Raw genomic sequence first — 17,032 nt, forward strand, 5'->3', positions numbered from 1 at the left:
CAAACCATTTTTTTTAAATCTGCAAATAATTTTCAACTTTGTTTGTTCAAATTTTGGTTCTTACTGTCCTCACAAATTTATTCTGGTACAATTTTTGTTTTACATTTTAGTACACTAGTTTCTATGCAATCTTCTGTTTCATTCTCTCTCATACTGCCATACCCGATTTGTTGTTATTCCCCTCTCATGTTTACAATCTGTTCTGTCAATCATTTCAAATCAGCTGTTTAATGTAATTTCACTTCCTGATTAGAGTAACGTCAACGTGCGTAGTTGATTATTTTTTATTTCATCACATCCCAATTTGTTTTGTTAGTTTTAAGTAAATAAAATAATGTTAATTCCTTCTCGTTTTATGTCCCATAGTGGACGACTTTTTACGTCTATCCACAAATATAATGTAAACTCCTATAAATCGTTGTTATTTTCTACCAAAGCCAAAACGGTCGAAGGTCAAATAACGATAGGTGATGTAACCAAAGATATTCAAACTCCCGCAAATCCCGAACTAGTTCCCATCAAATATGGTAAGTTCTTCCAACTAATTAATTTAAAATATCCTCATTCCAAGTCGTTTTATCTTTAGTGCAATATAACAAAGATGGATCCATACAGTTGACCCAATCTGCTCTGCATCACTTACGTTGGATGCTCCAGAAGGATTCCCTTAAGCAAGATATGTTTCTGCTTGGCTATCCTGGACCACTGCGTCGAAACATAGCCATGCAATTCTCTGAATTAACTCAAAGAGAAATGGAATACATTGCTCTGAGTCGAGACACAACCGAAAGTGATCTCAAGCAAAGGCGGGAGATTAAAAACAAAGGTGCTGTATACTTTGATCAGGTAATTTGTGAACATGAATAACTATAAGGAATCCGTGTCTTAGCTTTTTGAGAATTATTTTTAGTGTGCTGTCCGTGCAGCCTTAAATGGACGTCTTCTAATTCTCGATGGAGTCGAACATACCGAAAGGAATGTTCTTCCGATTTTGAATAACTTGCTTGAGAATCGAGAAATGCATTTGGAGAATGGAAAATTCCTAATGGCACCTGAAAGATACGACACGTTACTCAAAGTAAGTTCTTATCTATGAAGCTATTTGTATTGTTAAAAAATAATTATCTTTTTTTAGACATACAGCGAGGAGCAGTTAAAGGAATGGGGTTTGTTGAGAGTCTCGGAGAACTTTAGAGTTGTTGCACTGGGTCTTCCAACTCAAAAATACAAAGGAACACCTTTAGATCCACCTTTGCGTTCAAGATTTCAATCTAGAAACGTGACGCACTTTACATTTGAGGTAAGCGAATAATTGGAATGATAAGACAAAACTAGATCTAAAAGGTTTTGGAGTCTTAAACGGTAAAATCTCCTTAATTTAATAGTCTGGTAAAAATAATTTTCTGTTCTTAATGATTTTTGTCTGTGAAGTGTCAATATTTGTTTAATGGTGATTATTCCCTACACCTCCAAAACCAGCAAAGGATGATTGCATGTAGCAAAGAATCGTAGAGCTTAGAGCTCAATCAATAGCTGGTTTATGGGTGCAATTGAATTATTTCTAGAAGAGAGAAAATGTTATTCAACGATTTGTTATAAAAGTCATGTATCAAACCTGTTATAAGGCCGATCTAGATCCTTCTCGATTTGCTGTAATACATACATTTAGTCAAACGAAATCTTTTGTAGAAGGCCAATTCATCGAAACTAAAAAAGTGCTTATTTCTATTGTAAAGCTGACTGGGAAAACCAACATCAATCAATTCAAGAACCTCGATATCATCTTCCAGCAAATCACACAACATAATCTCCTTAGTGAAACTTAAAATTGTATGTGTTACTATTCCTTTCCCATAAAATAAGTTTCACTTAGGTTAATTTATATCAAACTTTGAGTTCTGTGCAAAGCATAAACAGAACTTAGTAACTTATGTGGAACTTATGGCTGAAACACAAACACGCCTCAGCTTCGGCTTCAGCTTCAATGCATGCTATCACAATGGAGATTCGACCTCACGTTTCGTTTGACAATCGTAAGGAAAAGAACGTGATGTAACGTAATTTTACTCCAAACCGAAGCTCTAGTTCAATTATTTGAACATTTGCTTTGTCTGACCGCTCAACAGCTGTAAAAAAATGTCAACAAACAAAATATTTGCTCTTTGGAGGGATAAAATAATAGAAATGTCATTCAAAGCAACTTCGAAGCAGGTCCACCGTAACGCAGACGAAGCCGAAACTGAAACGTGTTTGTGATTCAGCCATTTAATAGGTATGAGTCGTATCAGCAAAAATCGATTTTATGTACATAGAAATGAAACCTACACCGTCAACTTTATGCAGTTCTTTCCTAACAAGATCGAAGCTTATTGTGAAGCTAACATAAAAATCTACTGATGATGAATAATTGAGTGTTAACTTATAAGATCTATAAATTCCAATACAGTTATTTTTCTACATATTTTCGCTAGACCTTATAAAACGAATTTCTTTCATTTCAATGAACAGACAGAATGTCTTCCGAAAACTCATCTCGAGTCTGATAGAACCTTCAAAATATACCTCCTCTAACTGTATTGAAAAGTCTGTCCAATTGCTAGCATATACTGATGACATTGGCATAATCGGAAGAACTCAGCGTTATGTCAATGGGGCTTTTGTGAGTATTGAGGCAGAGGCGACATAAATGGGTTTAACGGTTAATGAGGGCAAAACAAAGTACATGCTGTCGTTAAGAAAGGACATTCAACACCGACGTCTTGGTCAAAACGTCACCAACGACAGACGTAACTTTGGGGTAGTCAAGTAATTCGTCTACCAAGGCTCCGCTGTAAACGCTGAAAACAACACCAGCGCTGAGATCAAACGACGAATAACTCTTGCTAACTGCTGTTTCTTTGGGCTAAGAAAGCAATTGAGTGGCAAAGTACTCTCTCGAAGGACCAAAGTTTCGCTATATAAAACCCTTATCATCCGCGTCCTGCTATACGGTGCAGAAGCATGGGCTATGACAAAAGCGGATGAAAGCACCTTGGGTCGTTTCGAGAGAAAAGTTCTTCGTGCGATCTACGGTCCCGTATGCATCGAAGGGGAGTGGAGAAGAAGATGGAACGACAAGCTGTACGGGTTGTACAGCGACGTAGACTTAGCCACAAGGGTAAAAGTCCAACGGCTAAGATGGCTGGGTCACGTAAAGCGCATGGAAACCAATGCTCCGGCCTGAAATTATTAGAATCCACACCCACAGCCCAGTAGAGGAAGGAATCAGGTGGCTCGCACAAGTGGAAAGTGACCTCACCCAACTTGCAGCGCGAAACTGGAGACATCTATCTAGGGACCGAGCTAGATGGAGAAGTTTGTTGGGTGAGGCCCCAGTTCACACAGGACTGTAGCGCCACCTTAAGTAAATGTATTACCAAAACGTCAATGGCCTAAGGACAAAGATAAATACGATCTATAAAAATATTAACGATCTACAACATGACATAATTACTCTTACAGAAACATGGCTAAATAATTCCTTCATAGATACCGATCTCTTTGACTCAACTTACCAAGTTTTTAGACGAAATAGGCACCAATCGAACGACTCGGGGACAGTTGGTAATGGAAAACTATTCGTGGTAAAAAAACTACCTTATATGCACTTTGGTTGGTATTAAAATCAAATTAGAAACAGGTTATGTCTTTATCATCTCAGTATACATACCTCCAAGATCTACCAGTTTTGTCTATGAAAATTGCATGCATTTAACTGAGAAGATCCACTACCAAATGGAACCTAATGATGAACTGCTGATCGTAGGTGATTTCAATCTTCCGAACCTCAACTGGACAAAATCATCATATTTCAACTATTTTATACCTATCAGTCCAACGAGCACCAATAAATCCACAATTATTGATGGCTTAGCTTCGTGTGGACTTGTTCAATTTAATGGGGTTGCCAATCAATACAACACATATTTTAACCTAATATTTTTCTCCGACACGATAAATACTGACGTAGCTGTATCGCCGATGTTAAACTAGTAAAAGAAGACCGTCACATTCCAGCTTTAAATATATCCCTGAATATAAATGTGTGCAATAAAAAAACTTAATTTCAATTTTAAAAAATGAATTCAATTTTAAAAAATGTAACTTTAATGATCTAACTAACTTATTGTGTAATGTTAACTGGAATCAACTGCTCTTAATCGTACTATTGATGACATGTGTCTAAATTTGTATAGTATTTTTTTAACTGTTTTTATGAAACTACGCTATTACGGAAATCTCGCTATAAATCTAAAACTCCACCATGGTTTGACACTCAATTATAAAACTTAAAAAAAGAAAAGAAATAAGGCATGGCTAAAATTTAGAAAAGCAGAGCAGAAGAAGACTTCAGGATTTACTCCGATCTTAAAAATATTTTCATTGACTCCTCCTCCGTTTTAATATACGCTAATGACATTAAAATTTTCAAATCTATTAGTTCAATTAATGACTGCTCACAGCTTCAAGAAGATCTTCATAGTTTTAGGAAATGGTGCAATACAAACCGACTTTTATTGAATATTGACAAATGTAAAACTATGTGTTTTACACACAAAAAAAACAATTATAGATTATAACTATTTGTTAGATTCTTCCTCCCTTTGTAAGCTTTCCGTTTTCTCTGATTTAGGTGTTATTCTTGACAGTAAATTAACGTTATGTGACCATTATAACTTTATAGTTAAAAAAGCTAACAAGATTCTGGGTTTTATTAAACGTTTTTCTCGTGACTTTCGTGACCCCTACGTCTTAAAACTTCTTTATGTATCATTTGTCAGGCCAATACTTGAATACGGCTGTGTTATATGGGCACCATACTATTCAGTCCATATTGACAGACTTGAAAGTATCCAAAAAAGATGTATGCGTTTTTGTCTTCGTTTTCTTCCGTTTTCCCAAATATTCACACCAACCTCCTTATTCTCAGAGACTTTTGCTAATAAACCTCCCTACACTCTCACAACATAGACAATATCTCCAATTTTGTTTTATTTTAAAATTAATTAATGTTTCTATTAAATCCGCAACAGCTCTGAATCGTCTAAATTTTAGCTATAGTCAAATTAGCATAAGAAGACAGATACCTTTATGTCCGATCTTTAGCAGAACTAATTACTATGGTATGAATAGCCCTTTAAATCAATTGATTTCAGTCTTCAATAAATTTTATAATCTAATTTCATCTGTTAATGACAATGTTAAAAGTAAACAATTTAAAGAAAGCTTTTTAAATATGTTATGGTATTAATTTATTTCTATGTTAATTAAAATTTTAAATTAAAAATTATGTAAATAGCTATAAGTTTATATCAACGTTAGATAATTAACGGATTAAATAAATAGATAAATAAGTAACTAAGCTGTATTTAACGAAGCTTACTGAAAAGAATTTATGAAGATGAGCAAATGTGCTCCACAAACATCTATAAAAAATATTAAAAGATACAACCCTAAGCAACCCCATAAGTAGAGCTAAAAACAGATTGTTTAAAATAGTGTTCCTGTTTTGTTTTTACAAAGGAGGGGTTACAAATTTTGAGAAAAATGCTCGTCGAAACTTAAGAACTTAGGAAAATCCTAAAGCGGATATTTAGTCATATATCCGAAAAATGCTATAGAGGAGAAGATTTAATCTTAAACTATACAAGCTGTTAATGTAGTCCAAAGAACCAAAACACTCCGATTACGCTCAGCCACATCAAGCGAATGGACAACAACGCTCCAGCAAAAAAAATCTTGCAATCCTAGTCCCCAGTTTCGAGAAGACTAGGAAAACCGATCCTCCGCTACAAAGACCAGGCGATTACTGACGCAAGTGCGCTTGGTCTGGCCGACTGGAAGCAGCTTGCAATTAAATCCTAACGATGGAAGAACGCAAAATCTCTTTCTGAGACCTTCTAATTGATAAGAAGCCAGATAAGTAAATAAATTAAGTAACTATGTCTTACGCACGGCTTCTTTTTAAAAGAATCTTCATAAATTCAAATTTTAACCGACAAGATCATCATTTTGCTTAGAAGCAGCAGAAACCTTACGTTAGATTGGGAATCAAAACAAAGATCAATTCCACCGGAACTCTAGGCTAAAAGACATGAAAGATCTGTACAACTTTTTTCTCCACAAGAACTGCGCAAAGACCACGTCAATAATTTAAAATGTAAATCAATCAAAATAGTGCCTAAAAATTATAATTTTGTTGACATTTAAATTAAATTTCTTATAAACGTAAATCTCAAAACACTTTTAAAACTAGTTTTGAAGAAACTCAATTATACGTCAGTAAAACTATTCATGATTCATCATTTCTATGTATTATTCTTTTTATAGGAAATTCTATCAGACCTCCAAAAACAGGCCCCAAAAGTCGGTGAAGATAAACTCAAATCCTTGATATCTTTTGGTCTGGCAGTGCATTCAGCTGATTCATCAGTGAATCTACCCGATTTTCCTCTGGACAATCTTAACTTGGTGGCTAAAATGATGGTAAATTCTCCTCGTTGACACATCTAAGCATTTAAGGATAATTCAAAATAACATTTCACAGAATAGCAATCCTTCGTTGAGTGTACACGAGTGTATTTGCGCCCTCTATCCATATCAAACAACACTAAAGAAGGAAACCAACGACCGGGTTATGAATCTTCTTGATTCATTTAAAATTTCCAATAAACAAAATCAAAATGTCAAGGAAATAAAAGTGACTAAAAGTTCAGGTGATAGCGTCCATCTGAGTATTGATGGTGTGAGTCTTTCCGTGCCAGGAGGCCACAAGCCTCATGAATTCAAGGGTTTTGTTGATTTGGATCATCAACGAGGTATTCTTTCGTCATTGATACAAAAGTATGCTGTGGGTGATGTTTGTTTGATTGGTAAGTCTTCAACTAATTGAGAGAAAGAAACCAAAACAAGTTATAACACATATTTTTTGTATGCAGGACAAAAAGGCGTTGGCAAGGCTACTCTGACGAATCAACTTCTGCACCTACTTAATCAGTCTGTAGAACCGATGGTACTCTATGAGGATATGACCTCAAGAGACTTGGTTCAACAGAGAATCACGACAGCTGAGGGAGATACTGTTTGGCGTGATTCTCCACTAGTTAGAGCTGCTAAAACCGGCTCCGTTGCAATATTAAATGGTGTCCAAAGATTGCACAAGAGCACTGCATCCGTGTTGCAAAGGTTTTAAAGAATTCTTATCCCCATATCTCCTATACATTTTCAGTTTTTATTTTCCAGACTCATTCATGATCGTGAATTACAACTTTGCGATGGAACTACAATGTTGCGAAGTGACCGCTATGAGGCACTTCTCGCCCAAGGTCTAACCCCAGCCGATCTAACGAACAAAAATATTCTTAAAATTCACGATTCATTCCGATTGATAGCTTTAGCTGAACCACCAAACCTCAACTCTAGCGGCCAAAATTGGCTGACTCCAGAGATGCTCAGTTTATTCCTGTTTCAAGAAGTTCGTCCACTCCATCAGAGTGAGGAATACGAGATCATTAGTAAATTGTATGGCAACATCGATGAAAACATTCACAAAATCATCAAACTCTCGCATATTCTTCGTGAAGCCTCCGACCCAGTTTTAAAAGATCTAGCTGGAACGCTATCGACGAGACAGCTCCTTAAGATTGCTCGTCGAATGTCCATCTATCCCACAGATGATCATGTAAAAAATCCACTGAATTCGATATACGATATAATTCAGAATACATTCCTGGCGAAATTTTTGCCGGCTCTTCCGCGGTCTGCATTGGAGAATGCCATCCGGGAAGCAGGTATCAAGAAGCCCAAGCGCACTTCCTCGGGGCAGAAACGATCCATAAGCGTAGATGGAGATGTCTTGCGAATTGGGAAAACCGAAATGAAATTAATCGCCACTGAGGACGAAAGTAAGATCCCCAGTACTCTGTTCTACGATGTCCCACAGCATATTGAGTTGCTCGAGAGACTGCTTCAGGACTTTCTGATAGGGGATCATCTTCTGTTGGTTGGTAATCAGGGTGTAGGAAAGAACAAGCTCATTGACAAGCTCCTGCAACTCATGAACAAGCCACGAGAGTATCTGCAGTTGCACAGGGACACCACAGTGCACAGTTTGACTGTCCAGTCGACCCTGCGCGACGGACAAGTCGTTTACGAAGATAGTCCTCTCGTTAAGGCCGTTAAAAATGGCAACATTCTGGTCATTGATGAGGCCGATAAGGCTCCAGTGAATGTAACTTGTATCCTCCGAACTCTTGTGGAGAATGGTGAGATGATTTTGTCTGATGGAAGGAAGATAGTGCCTGCTGGGAGAGGATCAAATGAGTACGGAATCATAGAATCCCATCCCAACTTCAGAGTGATTGTTCTGGCTAATAGACCTGGTTTTCCCTTCCTGGGCAATGACTTCTTCGCATCTCTTGGAGATGTGTTTAGCTGCCATGCTGTGGATAATCCTTCTCCGGAGTCTGAGATATTCCTGCTTCAACAGTATGGCCCCTCTGTGTCGAAAAAGACTCTTTCAACTCTTGTGAACGCTTTTGGTGAATTAAGGAACATGGCTGATGAGGGTCTGCTGAACTACCCCTATTCCACTCGAGAAGTGGTGAATATTGTCAAGCATTTAGAGAGGTTTCCCAATGAATCTATGTCGGAGTTAATTGGAAATGTTCTCGATTTTGATCGATACTCGCCAGAAGCTTTGGAACAAGTTACCACCGTTCTGGCCAAACATGGTCTGCAAATTGAATCCTACGCCAAGAATGAACTGTTTGCTTTGCGAAAGAAGAAAGAACTCCAATTGACAGTGAATCGCACGAGTGGCTTGGGTGTGTCTGGTCCTAAATATGGAAAAGTCGATCCTAAGAATGAGCCTCATGTTGGTGGAAACACGTGGGCTGGTGGTTCTGGAGGACGTGACACAGCTGGATTGGGTGGAAAAGGTGGACCTTTTCGTCTAGATGCCGGACACAAAGTTCATCAGTTATCGGACGAGGAAAAGGATTCTGTTCCGGAGGAAGTTAAACGAGCTGCCAGAGAGATGAATCGCAAAGCCTTCGAACAAAAGTTGAAAGACATAAAAATGTCCGAACACGACTACAATATGTATGCTCAGTTTAGTGCTCCGATTCGGAAACAGGTGCAGCAATTAAAGGCAATCATGGATGCCCTACAAACGAAGAGCAAAGAGCGACAATGGCAGAAGTATCAAACACATGGCGAATTAGACGATACGCGACTGATTGAGGGCATAACTGGGGAGAAGAATATCTACAGAAGACGGGCAGAGGCAAATCCATGGGCCGACCATGTTCAAGAGAAACCAAATCGATTGAAGTTAGTTGTAGACGTGTCTGGATCCATGTACAGGTAGGGATACATTTACTTTAAGTTATTAAAGAGGAAACGAATGTGGAGAATTTATCACTTCCAGATTCAATGGCTACGATCAGCGGCTGGACCGAGAGTTAGAAGCTGTTGTCATGGTAATGGAAGCCTTCGAAGGTTACGAAAAGAAAATCTTCTACGATATTATAGGCCACAGCGGCGAAGGATGGGATGTGCCATTTGTTGTGGCGGGTAAACCCCCAGCAACAGACAAAGAGCGGCTACAAACGCTTCAAATGATGCATGCTCATTCACAGTTCTGTTGGTCTGGTGATAATACTGTTAAAGCAACAAAAGAAGCCGTCGAATCGCTGGCCGAGGAAGATTATGATAATTCAATAGTTATTGTTTTGAGCGATGCCAATCTCTCACGGTACGGTATACATCCCAAGGAGTTGGCTAATGCTTTGAAGAAGGGCGATCCAAAGGTTCGAGGACATGTGATATTTATTGGCAGTTTAGAAGAGGAAGCTGATTTGTAAGGATTTAAGTTGAAATATGTTTTATTGCCCGTAAATTAAATTATTTTATTTTTTTTAGTATAAATGCGCAAATGCCAGCAGGACATAGTTATGTTTGTATGGACTTATCGACCTTACCGCAGATCCTTAAGCAGATATTTACCTCATCATTAATGTAAACAAAGTGTAGCTAGAATTGAATTTTAGCAAAATTTTAAACTCTATTGTTAAGTTTTATTTTTTTATATAAAATTGTATAAAATTTCAAACAGAAAAAGTTGCTTTGATTTTCTTTCCATAAGAATCACGTCGCGTCGGTACCATTAACCCAGCCGCAGAATTCTCGAACAAACTAAGTAAGTAAGTATGTTTTACTTAGTTTGTGGATCCTTGAAGTTTTATTATTGCGATTGATTTGATAAGGTGCAACAAACAATATTGTGACTTTCGAGGTTGTTTCATCTTAATTGGAACTCAATCATGAAAGGTGGATAAAGGTTATTTTGTTAACAGGAATAAGAACCCCACAGCAAGGAGAAGTTAAAATTTGGTCGATTTTGATTGCACGTCATCGCGATGAATATTAAAAGTAGATGGAAACAGCTGCAGACTGTTTTTTACAAGGGATTAGATTCGATTCCGTCAGAACAAAGCCAAAAAAGGTAAGGCATTTGAATGTTGTAAAACAAAAAGTTAAAGGCAGATAGGGATAAGAAAGGAGTTTAAGAACAGGAAAAAAAACTTTGTGATCTGATATACGCTTAAAATGGGTGTGTTGTACAAAAGCCTCAAGATTATTAGTTAGTTTTTGAGAAATTTACTGATATTATAATATTAGAAATGATATCTGAAAATGGTCTCATCAGGCTAGCTATAAATCTTGTATCGTGATCATGACACTTGTGTTACTTTTGCCTTCAAAGCTTCATAGCAAACAGATTTTTTTTGTACAATAAGCGCTCACTGGAGGGGACGTTTGATACCTTTATTATGCCAAGAGGCAGTGTAAGCATTATGAAATGGTGATGGTTTGAAAGGAGATGTCGGTGCACATTAATGTTTGAATTCTTGAATCTTGCAATGACTGCGAAAGACAAAATTTGGTAAAGCAATCCACATTCGCGTATAACGAATTTCCTTACTTTACAGTACGACCGAAGTTAGGCTGGAGCGTAGACAGATGATAATTCCTAGATGTTGATAAAACTAGAATGGAATTGCTTAAGTTGGTGAATACAACTGGCTTTTTCTCTAGACGATTTTGCGACGGTGCTTAAGCGGTGCACAGTGGCCCGTTTTGACTTTTTGATTTAAAAATTCATATCTCCTAAACGAATAAAGACATTGCTTACTTTTGTTTATCTTAAAGGAAATTTCCAAGGCTATACAAATTGGGACTTTAAAAAAAAAACTGCATTCACAACTTCTCTGCAATTCAAAACGTTCAATATTACTTTGAGCCTCATTATAACTTGTCCATTGAATCCAGTTATTAGAGCGGTTGCATCTGACTGTGCAAAAAATCTTCTTGTAGTGTTTCCAAACCCTAGCTTTGGTTTATCCACATCAAGGCCAAGCTCATCGTAAAAACGCCTTTGGATCTCTTGTTTTCTTCTATTTCTCGCCTCTTTGTTCCCAATCGATTCATCATTACCTTCTTGTCGAAGAGCATACGCAAGCTTCAAAATAAATTCCATGCATCTGATTTTAGCTTGCAGTGGAGAGATCCATATTCGTAATTATGTTTGTCCTCGACTCATCTTTAATGAAGTTCTTTTGTGTTCTTTTGCATATCGGATAATTTTTGACCGCGTAGACCTTGGTTCCGTTGATTCGTTTAATACTTTTTCGTCTATCATAGTTAAAAAGAGCTCGTGATTCACAGTTATGTTATTTCTAAATTAAGTTTTTATATTGTTGGTTGAAAATCTGCTATTTCACTTTAAATATTATTGCCTGTGGTATTTATTATGGCTCTAGTCTCATTAACATATTGGAACATTATGGGCCGACAGAAATAAACTGATGTCCACCATTTGTACTATTGAGTCGAAGCGGTACAACTGATGCCACGAACGTGTGTGCGTCTGTTTCACCACCTGTTGTAATTATTTTTTGCTTGTAGACACTTTGTCCAGGTGATCCATCGCAGCCCCATATACTCTGTAACGTGAGACTAATTGGAAGGGCAATTATTTGATCCTCAGTTTTGCTTTCTATTAGCCGCCTTTTTGTATGATCCATCATGTTTTAAAGTTTCACTCTAGCTAATATTTCCGTGACTTCTCAATTTTCGGGAACTGCCTCTTTTTCGCAACTGTTATCATATTGTAGGATGGCAAGACATCAATGTTGTGATGTCTTAACGAAGTTCTCAGGATTTTATATTTTTCTTTTAAGAGTAATTTTAAGGTATCTAATCATTGGTATATTTTATGATATATATTTTATGATACTTGTTGTAAACTAAAATCAATTGGTTGAGGCATAGCTGAATGTACTCTCTGTGTTTAAAAAGCGATTTAAGATTTATGAGCGTTTATATGGACTGAATAATAGGGAGCCCATATTATGCAGCCATATTTAAATATTGGTCTTACAAATGATATATAATGAAGTTTAAGAATATATGGGTCGCGAAAATCATGTGAAAACCGTTTTATAAATCCGAGTGTCTTATTTGCTTTTTTAATAATATAGTCATAGTGATTTCAAAAAGTTAATTTTGAGTCAAGAATAATACCTAGATCAAAGAAAGTAGAGAGTTTATTCAAATAAGAAGAGTCTAATTGATAACTGAAAGTCAAAACATTTTTGCGTGTAAAACACATTGATTTACGTTTGTCTATGTTTAGTAAAAGCTTATTTGTAAAACACCATTCGCGAAAAGCTTTTGGATCATATTGTAGGAGTAAATAGTCGTCAAGTGAGTCGATACGTTTGAAAATTTTAATGTCATCAGCGTAAATTAAAACAGATGAGTGTTTTATAATAGAAGGTAAGTCGTTAACGTACAAAATAAACAGTAAAGGTCCTAAGTGGCTACCTTGTGGTACGCCAGAGTTGGTATCAAAATATGATGACTGCTCATTCCTTAAAATTACGCTGTATGATCTATTATATAAGTAAGATGAAACCCAACTAATAAATTTATCGTTAAAGCCTTGGGATTTAAGTTTGGAAGTTAACGTTTTATGGCACAATTTATCAAAGGCCTTATTGAAGTCTGTGAAGACACAGTCAACTTGTGTCCGTTTTTCAAACGAATCTAAACAAAATGTAGTGAAATGAAAGAGGTTAGTAACTGTTGACTTATTTTGAACAAAACCATGTTGACTGTCACAAATTATAGACTTACAATTAAACAATATGACTTTACAAATAATGGACTCAAATAACTTAGTGAAGACGGGCATTTTTTCAAAATATAAGAATGTACACCATCTGGACCAAGGCTATAACAAACGTCAAGTTCTGAAGCTTTGCGAACGATTTCATCTTCATAGCTTCAAAGTTTTTTGGGTTGTTTTTTTTTTTTTTTGTCGGTTTCAGTATTTAAAATAAAGTCATTATAAAGAATATCTAATTAGTCAATCAATATATTTCTTAACTCATTGTATATTACCAAGTCATTATCAGCTTTTGTTTTATTATATTTAATCAAGGCCTTGTTTCTTTTATTTTTTAAGTTTTTTAAGCAAGAGTCAAACCATGGAGGAGATTTAACACAGTAGAATTTATAGCATATAGCATTAATGTCACAGTTTTCAAAGAAATGATTCCAGTTAACATTACATAAAAGGTTGAAAAGTTCATTAAGTCTACATTTTTTAAAATTTAATTCAAGATTTTCTTTGGAGCAATTAGGAACATTACATACTATTAAATTAAAAGATAGGTCTAATGCTGGGTGATGTCGGATTTCTTCGACAAGTAGGGTATTGGCTAAATTTACAGCAATATCAGCATTGAGGTCCAATATTTTGTTGAATATTGCAAGCAGTTTTGCATAAACGGGCCACAGATCTTTCCGAAAAAGATGATTGAGATACACATACCGAGAATATCTAATTGTTCAGTCTTCTTGATAAAAGTGTCGTTCATGGATAGTGGCAAATGTGGTAAATTATGTTTTAACGACAGTAGGAAGCATTGAATTCTCGAAGCATTACATTCTACTCGATGTTTGATTCACTTAATACTGTAGTATTAAGTAAGGTAAGTTCGTTAGAAGTTTCAGACAGGGAATCGTTAAAACAAATGAGAAAGAGTTTCGGAGACAGAACAGAACCTTGTGGCACACCATAAAATCATTTGCACTCTCAAGTACAGTTAGAGTCATAACAGTTTTTGGCAGCGTTGAATTGTTGGCGAACTGGCTAGCAAAATGAGCGTTGCATACCTTACTTGAACTTTTTCCGGTATTATAAAAACGGAAACTAAGATTGGTGTAGGACTAAGAGTTATGGTGTAGGGCGTGAGGTTAAGAATATGTGATTTATAAAACATTTAATACTAAGCTTTAGAACTGCCGTCAAAAGTTGGGTTTGCGGCCAGACTTTGTGTTGAAATGAAAATAAAATGGGAGACAGGATGAATAGTTAGATAAGAATTAAAAGAAACTTTTCACGCTATACCTTAGGTCTTACAGTGTTATAAGGGGTGAGTTTAATACTGCAATTAAGAATATTAACTTGTTTGTTTCTTGGGGGGGGGGGGGGGGTTGTTTATGTTTATCCACATTGTTTTTCATTGTTCCTAATTTGATCGATCCAACGGGTTAATAATATTCACATCCATATTTCCCTGGAACGGAGACTGTAGAACTGCTAGTTGCAGTGCGTTTGTAATCTTCATCTCATAGTACGTATCCACTTTTTGGGTTTCGAGGATTTTTCCTTAATTCAGTCTTTTATCCTATTTCACTCCCAGAAAGGTCTCTATTGTATTCTTTACCCGAAATTAAATTAAAAACAAAAAACAACTACAAAGTATATCCTTACGTATATGGCAACACTTTATTTATTTAATTTATATCCTAATAAAAATAACAATAATAGTTTAGGTAGGTAAATATGTATATATGTATGTATGTAGGTTTGTATGCATGTATCTATATATATGTGTATGTTTTTATGAAGGAAACAACATTCAGTTCAACGCTCACGCACATTTCACGATCACACTTTAGTGATAAATGTTTTTGTTTTTCTTGTTTTTATAATTTTTTTAAGTACTTACAAAGCTAATAAAATAAAACTTAATTAACTAACAAAAATAAATGACTTAGGATCAAGGTTTTTCTTTTGCTGCATAGCTCAACGATTGCTACGTATTGTTTTCTTTTGTAGGAATCAGAACCCAGCCATCATCAGCAGGATCTGCGGCAAGACTATCACTGCTTATTTGTGATTGCAAGACATTTACTGATCGTGATGTTTGGGGATCAGACGTTGAATTTAGTTGAGGTGATGTCGGCGACGACGTCATCGTCGGCGTCGTCGTCGCTTGTTGCGTGGCACGAATCCGTTCTATTTGTTGTTTCAGATCGTTGTATAATTCAAGAAGTTCTTCCTGCAATATAAGATGTCAATTATTTATGATTACTATGGTAAGATTAAACATTTGATTCGTACGTCGCGTCGTCGTCGTCACTTACCTTCTCTTCAAGCTTTTTCATTAGAATTATTTTCTGTTCCCGTTCGATGGGATCCAGCGAAGCCAAATACTTATCACGCCGGTCAGTTGCATAATATAATTCTGTGTCTACACGCAAATATTCTTTGGCTAGTCTAGTGTGATCCTGGTAGATTTCTTGTGAAAGTCTATTATTTGGTATTGGAAGCTCTGGTTGCAGGGAAGGATCTAGCATTTGATGTAACGATTGATCGGCCGCATAGTCATCGTCGACTGAGCAAGCGTTTGGTAGGTCATCGTCGTCTTCGTCATCATCATCGTCTTCGGGTATCACTGGTTTTGTTTCTGTGACAGTCAAACGTTGTTTACTATCACTTTTTGCTGAAATAATAAAATACAATTTATTAATTAATAGATACAATTAGTAAAGTGGGATTCATAAAGATATGTAAATGGCTTGAAAATTGATATCGAGCGAATCAGATTCGAAAATTGATAAGAAACTTCAGTCTCATAGGTATATGGAAACATTTTATCAAAAAGCTTTGAGGAGAATATACTCAAGATTCAGATTCGTTCGATTCCAATTTTTACTAAAAAAAGGAGTTGCTAAATATGCATACTATAAATTATCCAGCAGCTATGAAGATCATTTTGTTTTGGAATTAGGGCAGTTGTGTCGCACATTTTGTAGCTGTATTCAAATCTAATTGCTTAGCTTTGACGAATCACTTTTTTATATCTAAAGAAAAGTTATTGAAATAGGATTGTAAAGTAGAAACTACAAAATTTCCCTTATTCTTCCATTTGGTACACAAAAAAATATGTTAAGGCTATGTTTGGTTTTTGAATTCTTCTAAAAGTTGGGTTCACTAAAAAGGTTTCAACAAGTAAAGGAAGTAGCAAAATCAACAAATCTAATCAATAGGGTTATCGAGATTCGGTTTATTTTCAAAAATGTCAAATTTTCTTGAGCAGCTAATGAAAATGTTGCAACATCATTTAGAGAAACGTGACTGATAAATTTAACAGGATTTCATTATTTTATTAAATTTTGCATTTTCCATTCGATAAATATCACATTTAACACAAGTTTATTAGCCACCACTCTTTTAGACGTTCAACTAAAGTCAAGACTAAAATGTTTGCCCAGGTTTTTGTTATCTTGTATCTGATTCGAAGGGCAATTTTCTTCAGGTAAAACCAAAGGGTTGATTTTGACAGCTTGAGGCTTCCATATTGCTTTTTAAACTTCTTGTCAAAATATTGTGCAGGTTCAGACAACATAAGGGACTTCATTTGCAGTCAACTGCATTCTTTAAACGTAAATTTTGACCAATACAACAAGTTAGTTTGTCAAGTGTTATGAATTTCAAATTCAGAGCTTAACTTCACAAACCTTTACTTTAAGTTCATAATACAAAAACTATTAAAATCATTATTGTCTACAAAACACTCCTTAGGTAAGCTGCAAGTCCTTCACGATTTATATTTTGTATTGTAAAGAAATA

The 17,032-nt window shown here is 35.9% G+C and overlaps 2 protein-coding genes across 2 annotated transcripts in view; one reads left to right on the forward strand and one right to left on the reverse strand.

Annotated features, from left to right (window-relative positions):
- The first annotated feature begins 242 nt into the window (after positions 1 to 242).
- Positions 243 to 10,155, forward strand: LOC129945406 (von Willebrand factor A domain-containing protein 8). Its single transcript, XM_056055143.1, has 10 exons — positions 243 to 527; positions 587 to 846; positions 911 to 1,078; positions 1,136 to 1,300; positions 6,370 to 6,525; positions 6,587 to 6,911; positions 6,978 to 7,224; positions 7,282 to 9,405; positions 9,470 to 9,901; positions 9,964 to 10,155. The coding sequence occupies exons 1-10, from the start codon at positions 335 to 337 to the stop codon at positions 10,061 to 10,063; spliced, it is 4,170 nt and encodes a 1,389-aa protein (XP_055911118.1). The 5' UTR covers positions 243 to 334; the 3' UTR covers positions 10,064 to 10,155.
- A 4,721-nt stretch (positions 10,156 to 14,876) lies between these two features.
- LOC129944655 (mitogen-activated protein kinase kinase kinase 7) overlaps positions 14,877 to 17,032 on the reverse strand; it is a 71,022-nt gene continuing 68,866 nt past the window's right edge. Inside the window, exons 9-10 of the mRNA XM_056054242.1 lie at positions 15,544 to 15,902; positions 14,877 to 15,458 (exon numbers count right to left, since the gene is read on the reverse strand). Coding sequence (XP_055910217.1) covers positions 15,213 to 15,458; positions 15,544 to 15,902 — 605 coding nt within the window. The 3' untranslated portion in view covers positions 14,877 to 15,212. The remainder of the gene's footprint in view (positions 15,459 to 15,543; positions 15,903 to 17,032) is intronic.

This window comes from Eupeodes corollae, chromosome 2 (genome assembly GCF_945859685.1).
Source record: "Eupeodes corollae chromosome 2, idEupCoro1.1, whole genome shotgun sequence".
NCBI lineage: Eukaryota > Metazoa > Arthropoda > Insecta > Diptera > Syrphidae > Eupeodes > Eupeodes corollae.

Excerpts from the sequence above, each read along its gene's own strand:
- LOC129945406 (XM_056055143.1), top strand. The coding sequence starts at position 335 with ATGTTAATTCCTTCTCGTTTTATGTCCCATAGTGGACGACTTTTTACG. Across the intron at positions 847-910 it reads GTGCTGTATACTTTGATCAG|TGTGCTGTCCGTGCAGCCTT; the intron begins GTAATTTGTGAA and ends AATTATTTTTAG. Across the intron at positions 9,406-9,469 it reads GTGTCTGGATCCATGTACAG|ATTCAATGGCTACGATCAGC; the intron begins GTAGGGATACAT and ends TATCACTTCCAG.